The 17,921-nt window shown below is 40.2% G+C and overlaps 2 protein-coding genes across 2 annotated transcripts; one reads left to right on the top strand and one right to left on the bottom strand.

Annotated features, from left to right (window-relative positions):
* Positions 1-3,897: 3,897 nt before the first annotated feature.
* Positions 3,898-8,869, bottom strand: LOC146630681 (uncharacterized). The gene is made up of 4 exons (XM_085356029.1): positions 8,622-8,869; positions 6,328-6,464; positions 5,963-6,092; positions 3,898-4,402 (listed from the first exon to the last, which is right to left on the bottom strand). Exons 2-4 carry the CDS (start codon positions 6,440-6,442, stop codon positions 4,075-4,077), a joined length of 573 nt encoding a protein of 190 aa, XP_085212155.1. The 5' UTR covers positions 6,443-6,464; positions 8,622-8,869; the 3' UTR covers positions 3,898-4,074.
* A 2,668-nt stretch (positions 8,870-11,537) lies between these two features.
* On the top strand, positions 11,538-16,781 carry nfam1 (NFAT activating protein with ITAM motif 1). Its single transcript, XM_085356028.1, has 6 exons — positions 11,538-11,661; positions 11,853-12,125; positions 15,370-15,482; positions 16,302-16,415; positions 16,519-16,629; positions 16,719-16,781. Exons 1-6 carry the CDS (start codon positions 11,568-11,570, stop codon positions 16,779-16,781), a joined length of 768 nt encoding a protein of 255 aa, XP_085212154.1. The 5' UTR covers positions 11,538-11,567.
* Positions 16,782-17,921: the final 1,140 nt, after the last annotated feature.

The raw sequence follows: 17,921 nt of genomic DNA, 5'->3' as shown, positions 1-17,921 counted from the left end.
AAGACTTTCCTTCCCTTGGTGGACAAGTCAGTATGTATGATACAAGGGTGATGATGAGGGGCGGGGGGTGTCCAGTGTTTGTAAGCACTTGCATGTATACACTTTTCTTTATTTCTGTTTTTTAACTTTCAATTTTAGCCCAAAAAATGTGTGTTCTTGAATGATATTTGGAATTTTATCACTTTCACTGGTACTGATGATCCATGTAGTACTATAGGTGTGTGTGTGTGTGTGTTTTTGTAAGAGAAGAGCGATCTAAAAGTCAAAATTTTTCAGTTTCACTCAAATGCCGAATCTGAGTAAAACTTTTCACTATGGTAAAGATAGAAGACACTTTTCTTTTCTTTTTTTTACTGTTAACCTTATATAACTTTCTTGATACTTTGTGGCTCAGTTCTTGCTTTACACACTCGCTGTCACTTAAAAAAAACTTTTTTTCCCTCTCATTTCAACGATTTTTTCCCTTTTGAATATAGCTCATTATTTCTGTTATTGTATGTGCCTGAAAACATACGCTTGATTACCTCTGTGTGTGCTCATATGGGAGACAGAGTGCGTCTGAGAGATATAGCTGTTTGTTGTACATGTACTATAAAGCTGTATGTAAATACTTTACCTCACGCTCATGGACTTTTGATAAAAACCTGTACAAAACAACAGCAGAGAGTACATCTATTTGGGATAAATCTTTCATTCTGAGATCCCCAATGCAGAACTGCTTTTTGTAATGACTTCAGGCCAGGATACGTGCAGTCATTTATTATCACACAGATAGTGCACACATTTAACGAGTGTTGCGTTTTGGGGTTTTTTTGTTGTTTTTTGACCAGTTAAGAAGGCTGTTTTTTTTTTCTCGCGAGGGGAGATCGTAAACCACCGCCAATAATTGCTACCCAGAAAGCACAATAGATTATCTATTGCATTTTTACAGAGGTGTGGTCTCTTTTTTTGTCCCTCTTTAGCTAAATCTTCTGTTATGTTGTGTTTGGTCACAGAGGAGATCGAACAAATCTATTCCCGAGCTGTACAGATTGTGAAAAATGTACATATGTCAAAAAAATCTAGTTCATCCTTGCATTTTTTTTGTATGGAGAGAAATTACTTGTGTGCAGAGAGTATTTCAAATTTGATTGAATATTTAGTAATATTGAAAAATGAGATTAAACACAGTCAATGTGAAAATAAGTGCTGAGAAATATTATTCTTCTGTCTCTTTGGAATAAAAGTGTTAAGTATTAATAAAAAATAAGAAATTTCAGCTGGTTGGTCTTTTCTTTTTCTCCTGCAGTTTATGTGCATGTCTGTAGGTTGACCGTGATGTCACATGAAGGGATCACATTGCTGTGTCCATGTGCGGTCCTGTGACATTATGGCTGCTGCAGAATGCCATCTTTTTTGCTCTTTCATTGCATCTTTTGCTTGTCATTCTCTGTTTTCCAGTGGGAAGAAAAAAACCACAAAGAGGCATGAGAGAGGCAGAGGAGATAAGGAGAACAAAAAATAATGGGAGATATATTGAGGGAAAGGAGAAGTGATGCAAACTGAACCGAGCAGCAGAGATCAAAGCCCCCAAAAACCTCTCTCTCCCCCTCCCCTTACTCTTCAGACTCTCTCTTTACTCTTGTCCAGCAACAGGAGTTATTTAAAGAAACCAGCCGGTTTGAAAATGTACCGATGCCTTGCCTACAGATTTGGAGGGAAGGTTTTTTTTAACAGCTGCAGTCCTGGATGGTTGAACAGAACAAGGTGAGGCATAGGTAGAAATAACCTTTTCATAAGTTAATCAGCTTCTGAAAAAAAAAAAAGGAAAAACATCAGCCTTTTTTTTTTTTGCTTACTTCTTCGATCCCTCCATCAACCCAACAACCCCAGGATGCATTGCAACACATGTAACTACTTCTTGACAATTAACTGTTACCTAGCAACTGGCTCTTTTTGCTGAGATGGGGAGGGGTGTAGAAAGAGAGACGGGGAGGGAGATTTATACAGTATTCCCACGGCATCTTAACTGGATTGGATGCAACAATGCATTGACAATACAGTACCAAAATGGAAAGTACAGCCTGAGCTGAACGCCCACACGTAGCAGCGAAGAGGGAAGGGGGCGTGCAGGGAGAGGAGGGGGGGAAAGAGAGGTGTGGTGGTTTGATATACAGTATGGGGGTGGGGGGATCACTGGTGGAAGATTTTAAAAAAGGAAGGAATTAGCGTGCAGCTGCAAGTTGAAAGTGAGAAAAAAGGGAGAGAATGGACACGCCACCCTGCAGTATGAGATGAGGATGATAAGTGAAGTTGTAGAAGAGGAGTAGGGAGAAGCTGGTTGCTGTAGAAACACTTGGCAAAGTTTTAATGAAGGCATAAAGTTGGCTGTCTGCACTCAAGACGCACACACACGATCACCATACGCAAACAAACATTATAATTATGTTAGAAAATAATGGGCAGCCCCTGCTGGGCCCACGAGGGTCGTTCCTGGACTTCAGCTGAAATAAATAAATAAATGAAGATCAGCCTCCGTGAATCGGTGTAAAGCCGCGTGTGATTACGGCGGCAGACGAGCACTGACACCCTGTGGCAAAAACAGGGCATCCGCCTTGTTGGGACACGCACAGGTACCAGGAGAACAGCCTTCGTCTGCAGTGTTGCAGACGTCCACGCCTCTCACCGTCAGCCCTATGTGTGCGGTTAGGTGTCTGCCTTTCAAAGGTTATTTGTGTAATAAATATAGGCTTGAATATTAAATCAAGTAACGCACACTTAATGTTTCCATGAATAAAATTAGTTGCGCTGTGGACTTATTTTAAGGGTGTATTTTTTCCTGTTTTGGGCATTTAAAAAAAAAACTTAGCCAAATTGTCTACAAACCTCCATTTTTATTATGTCCTCTGCAGGCATGACTCACGGTGAGTTACTCTGGTCTAGAAGAAAGACGGAAACCCCGACGATTTTCATGCTTCTGTTCGATTTCTTACATAAAATCATTATGTAATTATTCTGCTTGTTCCTCCTCACATAAGAACTCCTCGCTCTCCCTGAAATCATTTGTCCATGCCTAGTTACAGATATGTGGGAAAAATAATGTGTCCTTATCCTTTAGATGCTACACCCGACTGTGAACTTCAAGGACTTGTGCTGTCTGCATGTAGACTATCGCTGTGTTGGTTATCATGATAAGCACCTTTATTTCAGTCAAATCAAATAGAGACCCTCTCTTTTTAAAGTGCGAGAGACTTAAAAAAAAAAAAAAGTGGGGTGTGAACTTCTTTCGACTTCCTTAAGTGGGGGCATGCCAGAGAAAGGTTTGACAATAACCTAATGAAACAAGTCTTTCTTCTTCTTGTTTTACGCGCACACCATCCTTGCATTTTGCGCGCTGTAATATATTATATTCAATCCAATAAGGAGGTGGCGTGGGAGTATTGCTTCGTTTGGGGGGGTTGGAATGCTCTTTAATAAAAACAATAGGAATCACGTGGCTTAAAAGTGATGTAATGGTTATTTTATTTCTAGACATTGTGCTACTCGTTAGGCATGATTTCTAACCTTTCTATAAATAGCCCTTTGAAAGTGAACCTTAAATAAACATAAAACAGCCACTAACAACAAGAAGATAATTTAGTTGTTGGCTGATGTATTCGGTTTTGTTTAGTGATCAGTTTCTTTAGCTCTCAACCGTCCTTGATAGCGGACAGCTTTTTGGATTATCCCGTCACATTATTTCTGTATCTAATCAATCTACACGGATTAGATACAGTGCGGCTAAAGTAGCAGAGAGCTTCTGGAACAGCAATTAGGTTTGTGTAAGGTTGTTTCCCAAGTTGAGGTGATCCATAAAATAAAAGAAGAGAGAATGAGAAGTGGAACTGATGAGGCAAAAACCGCAATGAAATGGTGATAACAGTTTATTAAAGAATTTTAGTCTCTCACTAATAAAAATCAGAGGTTATATTGCATATGTAGAAACTTTACACTGTTTATAAAGGGATTTATAATTCGTTTCGGTAAACCCAACAAAGCCTCCAACTTTTTCCCTCTTTCCGTCGCACGCCCCCGCCCCCAACTCTGTCCATCCATCTATGTGTCACTCTTGACCAGCTTCACTCCCCTATTCTTCAGGACTCTCACCCGCCTCCTCCTCACCACCCTGCTCCCTCTGGGCGGGCTCACGCTCACTGCGCTCCTCGGGGTGTATCGGGCCAGACTCGCCACCTTCCCTTTCAGGCTGTGAGCCCGCCTGCCTTCCGCCTCCTCCTCCTCATCCTCCCCATCCTCCCCCTGGTAGCCGTAGCGACGGAGAAATGGTTCCAGCGTTGCTAGGCGATGAGAGAGCTCGGCGATGCGTCGGTGCAGCAGAGAGACTTCCCTGAAGAGGTCGTTGACAGACTCGGACAGAGGGCGCACCCTGCAGGAGGAACAGAGGACGGTTAACTTCAGAGGACCGCTCACACATATGGAGCGCTGTATGAAATTAATTATGACTGTGGATAAAGTCTTGAAAGACTTGATCCAAAGCAATCTGTGTGGTTACAGGAGACAAAGGAGGCAAAGACAGGCTGAGGTGAGAGTAAGAAATGCTCCTGTTCGTCTTCAAATTGGATTGGTTTACTCTCTCGTGACTTTTGATGCTCCCAAAATACATTTGTGGCAGTTCATTCATATCTCACTTTAGAATAAAAACTTGCTCTTTTTTTCAGTTCAGCTAAAGTTTAATTTAAGTAATCCAGTTCATAAAATGGTGAGTATATACATAATGCACTGGTGGAAACTTTCTGGGCATATCTTGCTATTGCCTGGTCCATATTGACATGATAGCATTAGACAGCTGCTGCAGATTTCTTGGATTGAGATCTGGTGACTTTGGAGGCCATTTGAACACAATGAACTCAGTGTCAAGAAACCAGTTTGATATGATGTTGGCTTTATGGCATGGTGTGTTATGCTGCTGGAAGCAGCATCAGAGGATTGGTACACTGTGGTCATGAAGGGATGGACACGGTTAGCAACAATACTGTCGTGTAAAACAATGCTCAGTTGGTACTAAGGGGCCCAAAGTGTGCCAAATACAGTTACACCATTAGACCACCAGCAGCTACAGCCCCAAACCATTGATACACGGTAGGATGGATTCACGCTTTCATGCTTTCATGATCCTGCCATTGAAATTTCACAGCAGAAGTTGAGACTCAAGCAATGCAAATATTAGCCTTAATTTTACCTCAACTTCTTAGCTGACAGATATGGTCTTCTGCTGAGTTCAAAAGATGCTCTTTTGCATATACTTTGGTTGTTACGAGTGTTTATTTGAGCCACTGTTGCATTCCTATCAGCTCAAAGCAGTCTGGCCATTCTCCTCTGATCCCTGGCCTCAACAGGACATTTCCATCCAGAAAAATGCTACTCACTGGATATTTGTTCTTTTGTGCACCATTCTCTGTAAACCCTGGAGATGGCTGTGTGGGGGAAAATCCCAGTAGATCAGCAGTTTCTGAAACACTCAGACCAGCCATTTGGCATCAATAACCGTGCTTTCAAAGTCACTTAAATCACCTTTCTTCCTCATTTTGATGCTTGATTTGAACTTTATCAGGCCACCTCGACCATGTCTACGTCCCTAAATGCACAGACTTGATTGTCTAGTTAGAGGTTTGCATTAACAAGCAGTCAACAAGCAGGGCATTGGTGTACCCTACAAAGTAATGGGAAATGCGTTCACATGGTCTTAATAAAATATGAAATCTCCCAGGCTGACTAAAACAAGCCTCAATAAAAATAAAAAAACACAAACTCTTCTTGCCAACAAACGATGCTGAAGAAATAAACATTTGCCTTAAAAGCAGATACTGTTAAACAGTAGTCATCTAATCACATAAAAGCGACTCTTTTGTCTAATCCTCAGAAACTGAGTAAACAAACCTCAGGCTGATTAGACATCATGATGATGGGTGATAAAGGTTAGGCCCACCTGGAGTAGTCGGGCAGCAGCGTGCTGGGCTGTGAGTGCAGCAGAGTTTTGATCTCACTGAAGATGCGTTTTCCCCAGGCATCTAAAACTCTGGTCACACTGCGCACTGAGGCCACATTCACGCTCTCAGCTGAAAGCGAAGCGTGACACCATCAGGCTTCAATTTATGGAACAACAAAACATCCTGTATGAATCATGAAAATGAAGAAAGCGTGTGCTTTAATTGTTCAAGAACTGTTTCTCTGAAGTGTCTCGGATTGCTGCGTTTCATTCAGCTGCCATAGCTCACGGCTTCAAACGCACAGTGATTTACGGGCTCCGTATCTCCAAACAGAATAGATCAAACACAGGCTTGTGATTTATACCTCCCTCTCTGTAGTTCCAGTACCCGTAATCCACTTCATTCTCCTCCTCGGCTGCATAGGCCCCAGTTGCTGTGGCAACCACCATCAGCGCCATCAACAGAGAGTGAGGGCCCATGTCGAGCAGATACACGCTCCCCCTTATAAAAGATGAAGAAGAAGAGAACAAATGTGCCTGTGTCAAAGTTATTTTTCAAACCAACCTTTTTTTCCCCTCCTTGTTTTTAAAGCAGAAAAAAAATGTGTTTACATCGCCGACAAAGATGTGTGGAAATCAAAGCAACTTCATGTGCCACTAATTAGTGAAAAGGCGAGCATTTTTTTTGTGTGTGTGTGTTTTGCCAGTGCGATGTGCAACTTTGCTACTGTTTTTGTTTTATTATATTTTACTTTATTGTCTCAGTTAGGACAATTTCTTGGAATCTGCCCGTGCTAAGACTAATCACTGCTTAAAAAATGGAAAAGTGATCAAAGAAAATTTGTTGATAAAGATAGACGTAGCTTCTGAGTACAAAAAGTAAACCAAATCAAAAGTGTCTTAAACATCACTTCTTTCTAATGGCCAGCAGGAGGCGCCTCCTCTGTTTGGAAATCATAGTTTTGTATAGAAATCTTTGACAAAATAAACAGACTACTCCCGCTTGTTTAAAACTGCCCTTACTAACCATAATCTAAGCTATTTTAGGTAAATTATGTCCCCGTTCAGCTTCTCTGTTTCTCTGTGAAATGATCTGTCCTGTTTGAAAACAGTAAAAACAGTACAATGCTCAGCTTCAGGCATAGTGGGACTTCGCCAGCTACTGGGCTGACTTTGCAGTGGCTATGTGCATCTTTCATATACAGTCTTTGGGTCAATTGGCACACGTGTGCCAGTAATAACTGCTACTGTCTTAGTAAATAAAAGACATCTTTCACTTAAACTGTAAGAAATAAATGTGTATAATTATGAAAAAAGTTAGCTCATTGTAATTATTCTGTAACCCTCCTATAATAATTTTGAAGCAAAATGTTTATGTTAATTCACAGAAAATGAAATTATTTTTTTAAAATGTATTTATTTTACTTTTTACTTTGGAGGCATACTGATGAAAAAACAAATAATAAATAAATATACAAATAAATGAATAAATAAATTACTATATGCAATAGTGAAAAAACAGGAACAATTCTGTCATTTGATTGTTTATCTATTACTTCATTCCTTTGTTAGAGTATGAATCGTGGTGGGGAAGGTCTTTATCAGTAGGAAAAGCTGTATAATATAATATACAGTCCAAAATTATGCCTTTCTTCATATATTCCAAAGCTTTCCAGTGGACCAGCTTGGAGTCTTTCCCAGGCCAATTTTGGCCCCTGGGCCTCCTGTTTGACATCCCCGGTATAGAGTTTACCAAAAAGCCTTAGAACCTGGTACTTTATTACCAAAAAATACAAAAATGTTTGTGAGTATGACTGATAGCTCAAAGCATAAATGCAATGCGACTTCACTTCTTGTCTGGCAGCTTTATCTCCAGCCTTTTTCATAAAATCAAACTATGGATGTTTCGACCACAGCTTGATCCGGTGAGTCCAACAGCGCCTTATTTTTGGTTAAAAAGATCACTGGTGGGGTTAGAAAGCTGGAGACTCGTGTAATACTCCCAGTCACTGTGGCAGATCCAGGATCCACAGAGGGAAAAAGAAGACGTGTAAAAACACTTGTACGTCTCTGCTTTCCCTCCAATAAAACCCCACTGATGACAACACAGCTACTTGATAATGGGGCAGGATGCGAACCAAAAAAATCTTGTTCCCTGTCGAACTGAAGGGATGAAGAAAACAGGCTTTTTCCAGTTGGACCTGTCTGTGTGTGTGGAGAGAGCAACAGCAGTTCAGTTAGGAAAAAGAAAAGGAAGGCAAGTTTTTGATTTTTAGAGTCCAGTTTTAATGGGGAAGAAAAGAGAAATGCTAAAGGCAGGCGACCCAGAAAACCAACCAAGCAAAGGGAAAAGCAAAACATCAGCACTGCATCCATATGACAGATCTGTGAATCATACTGGACAGTAATAAGTTGATGACTCACTGCTGAGGTATTGTAAATGTTCTCAGGAGGTCTGAATTTGGAGGCTGATCAAAGGAGGAGTGAAAATTAACCGCACAACAGCACCACGCAAACCAGCCGTCACCTGTTATGATCATGGTTTGTGGCTGTGCTGGAACAAAAACACTTTGCAACTTTGCAAACTAATGCCGCAGCGGCAGAAGTATCACAAGCTGGGAGCTGTTTCGGAAAAATAAGCAAATGAGCCGATACTCACGACTTGAAATGATGATGATGCTTTTAAGACTCAGCAGGAAGTCCTTCTCCCTCTCCCATGCGGTTTGAATACCAGATGTCTCTGCTCCTCTCGCCTCTCCACCCTGTCGCTGCCACGGTCCCTCTACTTACTTCTTCTCCCTTCTCTCCTGTTTTCTCCGACGCTCTCTCCACCCTCTTCTCCCAGCTTTGGGATAATTAAGAGAAGAGTGTGCGGCAGGTCCGGTACAGAGCTCTTTTTAAAACAAGTTTAGGGTTTGGGAGCTGTGCTAGCTTTTAGACCCCAACACACGCCCACCTCCAACTCTCTCTCTCCCTCTCATGCATATCACATGCAGACAAATTCTGCAATCCAGCTGCTGCCAGATGTGTGGCACATCCTCTTCTCTGAGATGTGATTTACCCCGTACTCCTTCTGTCTCATCTTCAGCGTGGGTATATGTATATTTGAGACTGTAATCTCACTCTGCTGGAGGATCACATCTCTGCACCGTGGTCTCCTTAAAAATGTTACAAATCCTTTTTATCTGACCGTTTAACACCTTCTGCCCTCCACACAGCGATATTCAACTATAAGAAGCAACTGCTGCTAGTATTTATGTCAGAAACAGAGAAACAAGAGAAACATCTTTTACTTTTCTAGTAAACTTTAATAGAAAACCTGCATGTTTACTCTACACTGTATTGTAGACCCACTTACTCTGTAAATTAAGAATAAATATACAAAATATAATGCATTTTTAGAGGTTAAACCAACTAACAATATATACATAACATGCATTAGTTTGTTTTCTTTATTTAATATGTTGAAGAATATTTTCTCTGTAATTTGTTTGATGTTCATCCTCCAGCGTCTCTAAAATCCTCTTACAGTCATAATAATAAAATATGTATATTGTGAAGAAATAGAAGCTGTTATCTGCATGCTAAAAACACAAATGAAAAATAATTGTGGAAAATGTTGCAGTAAGTTAAACTGAAGTCATTTTGACTTCCTCTATGTAATCTGATTAAGTGCAGGAAAGTATTCAAGTTCTGTAACACGTAACGTTAAGTATAGATAAATCCATTTAAAGCGAGCATAAAGTATAAGCATAAAATATACTCCAATATGTTTACTAATACTGTGCTCATAAATAATTTTCCCTTAAACTTTGAGATAAAGATTCAAATGATTTAACATTAACAAGTAAATAAGGACTTATAATTGTTGTTTAATCACCCATTAAGGTTTTTAGACATGATCCGAAGAGCCTGCTGAAGTTCACACTGAGCATTGGAATGGGGAAGAAAAGCGAACTAAATAATTTTATTTCATATTTCAGAAACTCCATGTAGATTTCTGCTGCAGCAAACAGATAGTTCGGGCAGAATTTGGTGGAAACAACATGAAAGCATGGATCCCTGTGTAAACATTTCACACTGGTGGTGTTGTCATGGTATGAAGAACATTTATCTGAGTGGTGGCTACCACAGCCTACCTGAGTGTTGTTGCTCATCATGTCCATGTCTTTATGACCACAGTGTACCCAGCTTCTGATGCCTGCTTCCAGTAGGATAATGCACCAGTTCACAAAGTGCAAATCATCTCAACTTGGTTTCTTGAACATGACATCAAGTTCACTTTACCCAAACGGCCTCTACAAAATACAGTAGTAGTTGCAGTAAATCAAAACTTGAACATCTTCCTTATATAATATTACAGAGCAGAAGGCTAATGTACGTCAAAAGGGAAACACCAGCTAAGTAAAGTTCCTCAGCAAAGCCTAGTAGTTCATTAAACCTTTGTTTCAGCACTGGAAACTTTTAAACTCAGGGGATGTTAGGAGTCCAATCCAGTATATTAAAGGCACATAACCTCATTTCTCAGTGCACCGATTAAAGCTAAAAAGGCAATACAGTGACTCCAGTTCAACTGGTTCAGAATTCCAGTGAGGCACTTGTTTGCATGTCAGATTTAAAAGGACCTCTTAGGTTAAGTGCCCTTTTGTGCTGTGCTCCTGTAAACCTGACTATCTGTGGCTTTACTGTATACTTCACTCCCCAGGAAGGAGGAGAGATAAGAAGTGCATTATAGTGGGTATGAAATGGAAAGAGTTATTTCTCAGTGACTGGCATCCAGATGTTATTCCCCCTCTCTATGTCTGTTTTCATGCTGTGGGCTGAGGTGAGGTCAGAGTTGGACGGTAATCTCTCCAGAAAGGAAACGCTGAAAAAGTCAGGTGGACGGGTGGAGAGAAGAAGGAGGGCGTAGGAACAAAAAAGACAAATGGAGTTAAATAACAATAACTGCCACACTTTAACATCTGCACATCTCCATTGGCAGCTTCAGAGAGAGCGAATCAGCAGAGAGTTACTGCCGTGAAGAAGTCACACAACCCGCGACAGCTGGTTCACATTAACAAAAGGCAATTTGTCACCTTCAGCTAAATTCCAGCCATGTACACACGCACACACACACACACACACACACGCACACACACACACACACACACTTATTTCCGCTCCCTGCTCGAGTCTTCTCTTTCTGCTGTTGTCTGAAAACCACATGACGAGGTGCGCACTCGTGGCTCACTCTGTTACTTCGCCAACACTGTCTCACTGTGGACGAAAGCCAAAACTGCAGTTTGCTTCCCATCCAGACGCTGACGTAACAGCAAACTGCAACCAGGAGAAGTCTTTCTTTGGACAAAACAAAAACTTTTAGAGTTGCCTGTGAAAAGTCTTTAACCTTTAGTGTTTTTAGACTTTAATATTGTCTGCCATGTCCTAGACTAACATGTAAAATGCTGTTTTTGCTTGTTCCCTTTAGAGTGCGTCAGTGTCCATCAAACATTTTGGGGAAGTGTTTTTTGGCAGAAAGAGGAACTTCAACAGTCTATAGAGTCACAAAACATTGTCATCGAAAAAGAATACAGACACTTTTATCAAACTATCCAATCGCACCATGGAATCTCAACCGTTTTGGACCCTTTTCTTCAAGTTGACATGGATACCTGCATTTTTCCTTCTCACTGTCTGTTCAGCAATGGATTCACCAAGTGAGCCACCACATTTGTGTTGTGACTGATATTTATTTGACTGGGATGAGTGTTTTCTGTTGCTTACGTGTGCGACTAACCCTGTAGTCTAGAAATAGATCGGAGAATAAATGAACTGCAGCAAATTTATTTCGTGTCCAGCGCTGAGTCATTTCAGCCCTAATGTGAACCTCTAACATGTCTTTTCACAGGTATCAGTCTGGAGCGCGAAGTCTTTGTGGCCTTTAGAGGTGAAAATCTCAAGATTACATGCAATTTGATCAAAGCAGTAAACCAAACGGAAGATGGCTGCTTGACATGCTTTGATCCAAAAAACAAAACAATATACAATAATACCATCCCCACAATGGATACCGAACAGGAAAGATTTTCCTGGCATCTGGAGCTGAAAAACCTGAAGCTTTCAGGACTTTACTCCTGCCAGTATCAAACGGTGAAGGTGGATTGGTTTCTTCGAGTGACAGGTTAGTCCAAAAGAAAGAAAATGAAGATGAAAGCTCCAACTATAAGACATCTTTATCACAGTTACTCAGCAGTAAAGTATTCTAAGGAAGGAAGACCTGCCTTAACCTTCCTCTCGTGTTAGCTTTCTGTTATCATCTCTTATGTTAGCGGGTCGGTTTTGACCCGTGAATTAAATCAGCTATAAAATATACTAAAAACAATAAGTTATCATCCAATTTGTTTCTCATCTCTTGGTTACCTTGTTAGGCTTCCTTATCCATGAAAATGTTGGTTTTAATACTTTTGGCGTGGGCCTCTGGGTCTTTTTTTGTCACTGTACCCCTCGATTTCAATTTTAAAAAAATTGTAAAATTAACCTCAAGAGAATCATATTAATAAATAAAAGGTTTCTGTGTTACCTGAGTATTACTGAGGGGTATAGGACACATCTCTTAAATAAATCTGTTTTATTGATTTTTTTCATTTTAAGATTAATAACTAAAATGACATCGATGGTGTTACGGGTCAATTTCGACCCATAGACATTTACATCAAGAAAAGACAAAAAAAGGTTGTTTTTTTCAGCAGTAGACCTTTAAAATAAACTGAAAAAAAGAAAAAGTCCACTCCTCCTTTGTTTTGGTTATAGCCGTGGGTAATTGTGGGCTTTTTATCACTTCCCAATGATACAGCTTCACCTCAGTTTCCTTTGTGAAGTTCTTGTCCGTGGTCATATCTGGTAAAAAATAAAATAAAATAAAATATCACAGCTGATCCTGCAGTCCAGTGGTCATATGGAGGACCACACATTTTCATTGTTTCTTCTCAGGAGTGCCACTCGCAGCTTTGACTGTGAAAATCTGTACATTCCAGGCATAGTTGGTTTTTGCATCACAGGCTTCCCAGATTTTTCTGCCGTTTTTCCCTTGCTTACTGGGTATATATTGCCGGAAGGGGCATTTTCCTCAAAAAGTGGACAAGACGTTCATCCACTGTCACTGGCCCTGGGATGAACATCAGTGGAAGAAACTGCACCCATCTCTCCCAGACATCCCTGATGGGAGCAAGTTTGTCAGACCTCGGTCTGGTCTCTCTGTTGTCAAATCTGAGGACTCTTGAATCAAAATGATATCAAATGTGTGAAGTGACATCGTTGCCCAGAAAATGTTTCTGCCTGTCGATGCATCCCATAGACCAGGGCTGCCCAATCCCAGTCCTCGAGAGCTACTATCCTGCAGCTTTTAGATGCATCCCTACTCCAACACAGCTGAATCAAATGGTTTGATTACCTCTTCAGCATGCCATCATGTTTGGCAAAGGCCTGATAACAAGCCATTCATTTGATTCAGCTGTGTTGGAGTAGGGATGCATCTAAAAGCTGCAGGATAGTAGCTCTCGAGGACTGGGATTGGGCACCCCTGCCATAGACGATCAGTGGCCTCATTGCAGCATCTGTACACTCCAGCAAGAAGAACACCAATGAAAGCATCCAGGTATTCCTCATCATGTCGCCATGGACTTTTTTTTCCTTCAAGGTTTATCATAGTAATGATGATTCTTTCTAGTGACAATGGCATAAATATCTCAAAACATCTCTTGATGTCACTGACTTTGGTCAGAGCAAACCTTGTGATTCCAGGGGTCATTTTGATGACATTTGCAGCAGCTGCCCTGCCATGTACATCATGAGGTACTGAGCTCCAAAAGATCTTACCATTTTTGGACTTGAATCTTTCAGCAGGAGTAGCTTCAGCACCAGCGACCTCCACCTCTGATCAGATGTGTCTGTGTCTTCTGGATGATAGTCCACATTGTCTTCCTCCTTAGAAACCTGCCCATCTGAATCGCTATGCTGCTCTGTGTCCTCTCCTTCATTTTCACCAAAAATATGATCCTGAACTTGGCTCACTGTGAATCTTCTTCTCATTTTTTGTATGCTGCAAATTGTAAATGTGCACTCTGGAAGTCAAATGGCCACTCAAATAGTGAATTCACCTCACATGCCCGTGTTTATTTTGTTTTGTTTTTGTGCAGGTATACTGCAAAAAACATGCAAAATAAGAATCCCCTAAAGCTCATATGATTAGGAGAGGTGCTTGCTGTAAGTGTTTTAGCTGACAGTGCACTTATGATTTCAGTTTTGGCTTTAATTATTGCTTTATACTCATAATATTATACCTGGGTCGAAACCGACCCTAACAACACAAAGGTCATAATTTTAACTAGGGCATTTTATAATTTAGTGAAAATATTTTTTTTTTGGTTTTATTTTGTAGAAATAGAGGTTCCTGACAAAGTCAAAAAGCCTTGATACAATAAACAAATCTATGTGGTTTTTTTATGCATTTGAAATTTAAAATGGGTCGGTGCCGACCCTAACACGAGAGGAGGGTTAAGAAACAGATTCACTGCATTTTTTCAGATTTCTTTTTTTTTTAAAGAGTAAATGTGTTTAAAAGGCTCTCTGTTAAAGACATGCAGGACATGAAGATAACTGTTTGTAATCATACAATGAGTGTAACTTCTCAACTTTCCCTTCTTATTCCTTCTTTTTAAATCTTCCTCTTTCTTCAAATGAAGCAGCGTCCATCTGTGATCCTGTCACAGATGAACACGATAAATTAAAAAGAAAGCTACTGCAGTGGCAGGGCAGTTAAAACATGTTTTGAAAATAAGATTAAGATGCTTGAATCAGGGCTGCTTTGATACATATTATTAGTGTCGAGGAGGTTGGTGGGGTCAGTGGCTGAACTACGATGATACCTTGCTGCTATTGAACAACACTAAAAATAAGAAGTTTTTATAGTTGCATCCTTTACAAATACAAGCAATAATCAAAATAAGTTGTAACACAGCTTTAAGGTGAATTAATTAAGAATAGGCTTTCAAATCCTTACAGTCCCACAAAGGGGGATCATATACAGTTTGCTATTTTCCACTGGTTCTTGAAGGGCATGCGTACTGATGAAAAAGTATTGCGTAGTTCATACAGAAAAGAATAAATAAACAGCATTCTGTGTAATAAAAACAACATTTTTTCTCTCTTATCCTTCCAGTAGCTTTGCTATCCCTGAGATCTATCTTCCGACCCTTTGAAAGGTCCTGAATCTTCTTTTGGAAACCCTTGTACGTCTTGAGAAATTAGCCAGAACAGACGCCAAAGGCCATTTGATCTGCATGTTATCCAGTTGTGATGAAGTCCACCACAGGGTGACATAATTTTTTTTTAATGTATTTATTTTTTTGTCTTTGTGGTTTTTCCAGATGAAGGCTACAAGGAACCTGTTAACACAGAGTTCATCATCATGGCCATTTTCACGGGTGTGCTGTTGATCTTCAGTGTGCTCGGCTCGGTGTATGTCTTCAGAGGACATTGGGTAAGACTGATCCTGCTGTTAAGCAAGCAGTAGTTAAGAAACAGCAGGTTACAACACACCAGAGTTGTGTCACAGTTTAATGAGGGATATTTTGACAAATTTTTAACTGTATCCAGGCTTGCTCAGTTCTACAAACAAAGGTATTTAACCTCAGTGGGATGGTTGTCCCCTTTGGACGTGGTCCTGAGGGTCACTGACCCACTATTAATCACATGAGTAATCACACAACCCGAGGCATGCTCTCTAGATTAAGTTATAAGTTGGAATTTAAAATGCCCCAGTGAGAATTTTCATCTGAAACTGATTATATGATTTAATCCTGATTATACTTAAGTTTAATAAGTGTGAACAATTATACTGCCAATAACAAACAGCTGTCCAACATCAGGCAGTGTCATCTCAGTCTCAATCACAAAACCCAACTCAGATTAATGGAAATAGTCACATGCCACCAGTTTTGTCATGTCTTTATTGCCTCATAAACTGCACTGGGACTGCTGTTACTGAACTACTGAATTATAATCATTTACACACTGATTTGAGCCAAAGAAAACCTAATACTCTGATTTGCAACATGCTCAATTTCTTCATCTTATCAGTGGCTGTGCTTCTTTTGTAGTCCCAGTGGACTTGAGCTCTTATACAGGAAGTGCATTGAATGCGAAAATGAAGTTAGCGCCATAAACTCTGAATACAAACACAAGACAAAAAACTAGAAAGGGAGCAGCTGTGAAGAAAGCCTCGTGTTTTACTCGTTTGTATGTTGCACACCTGTGATTGTTTTTTGGTTTTTTTTGATGAATCCAACTCCATCTTTAGACTGAGAAACATGGAGCTGGCGAGAAAAAACAAAAGCAAAGCCAAGAAGAGAAGAAGGTGACAAAGAAGGAGGACGATAGCTTGGATGCAACAGCAGCTCAGTCCTACTATGCCGTGAGCACCTCTCTCCTCATCAGTGTCTTTCACCTGAACTTCCTTACATTCATGTGGTCATTTCCAACATTTATTTGGACACTGACATGAAGATCTCTTTCAGAGTCTAGAGCCTCGTCCCAGATCTATTTATGATGTACTGGACAGCTCACCTGCCAGAAGAGAGAATGACCAAGACAAAGCCAAACCCATGAAAAAGGAACCACCCAAAAAGGTCAGCGAACTTTGAGTGTCTTTTCAAAATAACGTGGTGTCAAAATAAAACGCGTAAATGTTGACCTGCCTTTCATTTTACCTCCACAGGCAGCGCAAAAGACAAAAGACAAGGATGAAGGTGTTTTTGAGTCTGTTTATGAGAACTTTTAGATCAACTCGTGATTGTGGGATCATAATCCAGCGCTTTTCTACTTTAATCTCATCTGTGTCAGCGACACTGAGAGAATCATCTTTCAATAAAATCAACAAAAACCACAAATGCAAAGTAAAAGTAGTTTGGTACAACACAAAGATTTCTAAAAGTGTGTAAAAAATGTAAATGAACAGACGCATTCCCATCAGAATGAGCACAGTGTATCAAAAGTACTAAAGGTTTTCACTAAATACTACGACTGTACTATGTAAAAGTCTTTAGCTACACCTCATTTCTTTAGATTTTGTGCACCAATTTATTCAAACAGCCAAGGCAAAAAGAGAGTTTGAACAGTTCTAATGAGCTTAAAAGTCAGTATTCAGTATGAGCACCTATATTTTCCACCAAAGCCTGAAATTTCTTGCTCAACTTTCTTGTCATTTCTTTAAGTAGTCTTTAGGAATAGTTCTCCAGGCATCTTGATGGATGTTCAATGCTCTTCTTTGGATGTTGACTGGGTTTGCTCTATTATCTGTTGAAATGATTCCACACCGCTTCAATAATGTTGGTGTGGGAATAAAGTCTGGTCTCTGGGGAGATCAATTCCATAACTGACAGTGTGTGTGCGTGTGTGTGTGTGTTGTTGTTGTTTTTTTTAAATATTATTATTGCTGGTTTTCCTTTAGTTCAGTTAGTTTGGGATCACTTTCATGCTCAAAAATGGAGTAGCTAACAATCAGATGCCAAATGGTTTTGCGTGAAAGATCAAAATCCTGTGTTTATAGTTTCATTCATTTTTGACCCCCAGTTGAATGGCAGCCCCAAACCATGACAGAGCCTCTGCCGTGTTATACACATGGCTGCACATACTCTCTGTTGTACTTCTCTCCTAAGCTCCTCCGTACTGATGATGATTTAAACCAAAAATTTCCAATTTGGATTCATCACTCTATAAGACCTGTGGCCACTGATTTTCAGTCCAGTTCTTGTTTAATTTTGCACACCAGAGCCTTTTCTCCCCTTTTCCATTCATTAACAATGCTGTTTAACAGCCACCTTCCACTGAAACCATTTCTGATGAGGCTTCAGTGAACAGTACATGGATCAACTGAAGGGTCAGATGTATCTCCACTTTTTTTCCAAGTGGAGTCTAGTGT

This window comes from Diplotaxodon limnothrissa, linkage group LG6, assembly GCF_057381915.1.
Source record: "Diplotaxodon limnothrissa isolate DT_005_m linkage group LG6, D_limnothrissa_male_GT1.1, whole genome shotgun sequence".
Taxonomy (NCBI): domain Eukaryota; kingdom Metazoa; phylum Chordata; class Actinopteri; order Cichliformes; family Cichlidae; genus Diplotaxodon; species Diplotaxodon limnothrissa.
This window is presented reverse-complemented; position numbering and strand designations above follow the sequence as displayed.

Excerpts from the sequence above, each read along its gene's own strand:
- LOC146630681 (XM_085356029.1), bottom strand. The coding sequence starts at position 6,442 with ATGGGCCCTCACTCTCTGTTGATGGCGCTGATGGTGGTTGCCACAGCA. Across the intron at positions 6,093-6,327 it reads CTGGAACTACAGAGAGGGAG|CTGAGAGCGTGAATGTGGCC; the intron begins GTATAAATCACA and ends CTTCGCTTTCAG. Across the intron at positions 4,403-5,962 it reads CTGCTGCCCGACTACTCCAG|GGTGCGCCCTCTGTCCGAGT; the intron begins GTGGGCCTAACC and ends TTCCTCCTGCAG.
- nfam1 (XM_085356028.1), top strand. The coding sequence starts at position 11,568 with ATGGAATCTCAACCGTTTTGGACCCTTTTCTTCAAGTTGACATGGATA. Across the intron at positions 12,126-15,369 it reads TTGGTTTCTTCGAGTGACAG|ATGAAGGCTACAAGGAACCT; the intron begins GTTAGTCCAAAA and ends TGGTTTTTCCAG. Across the intron at positions 15,483-16,301 it reads ATGTCTTCAGAGGACATTGG|ACTGAGAAACATGGAGCTGG; the intron begins GTAAGACTGATC and ends CTCCATCTTTAG.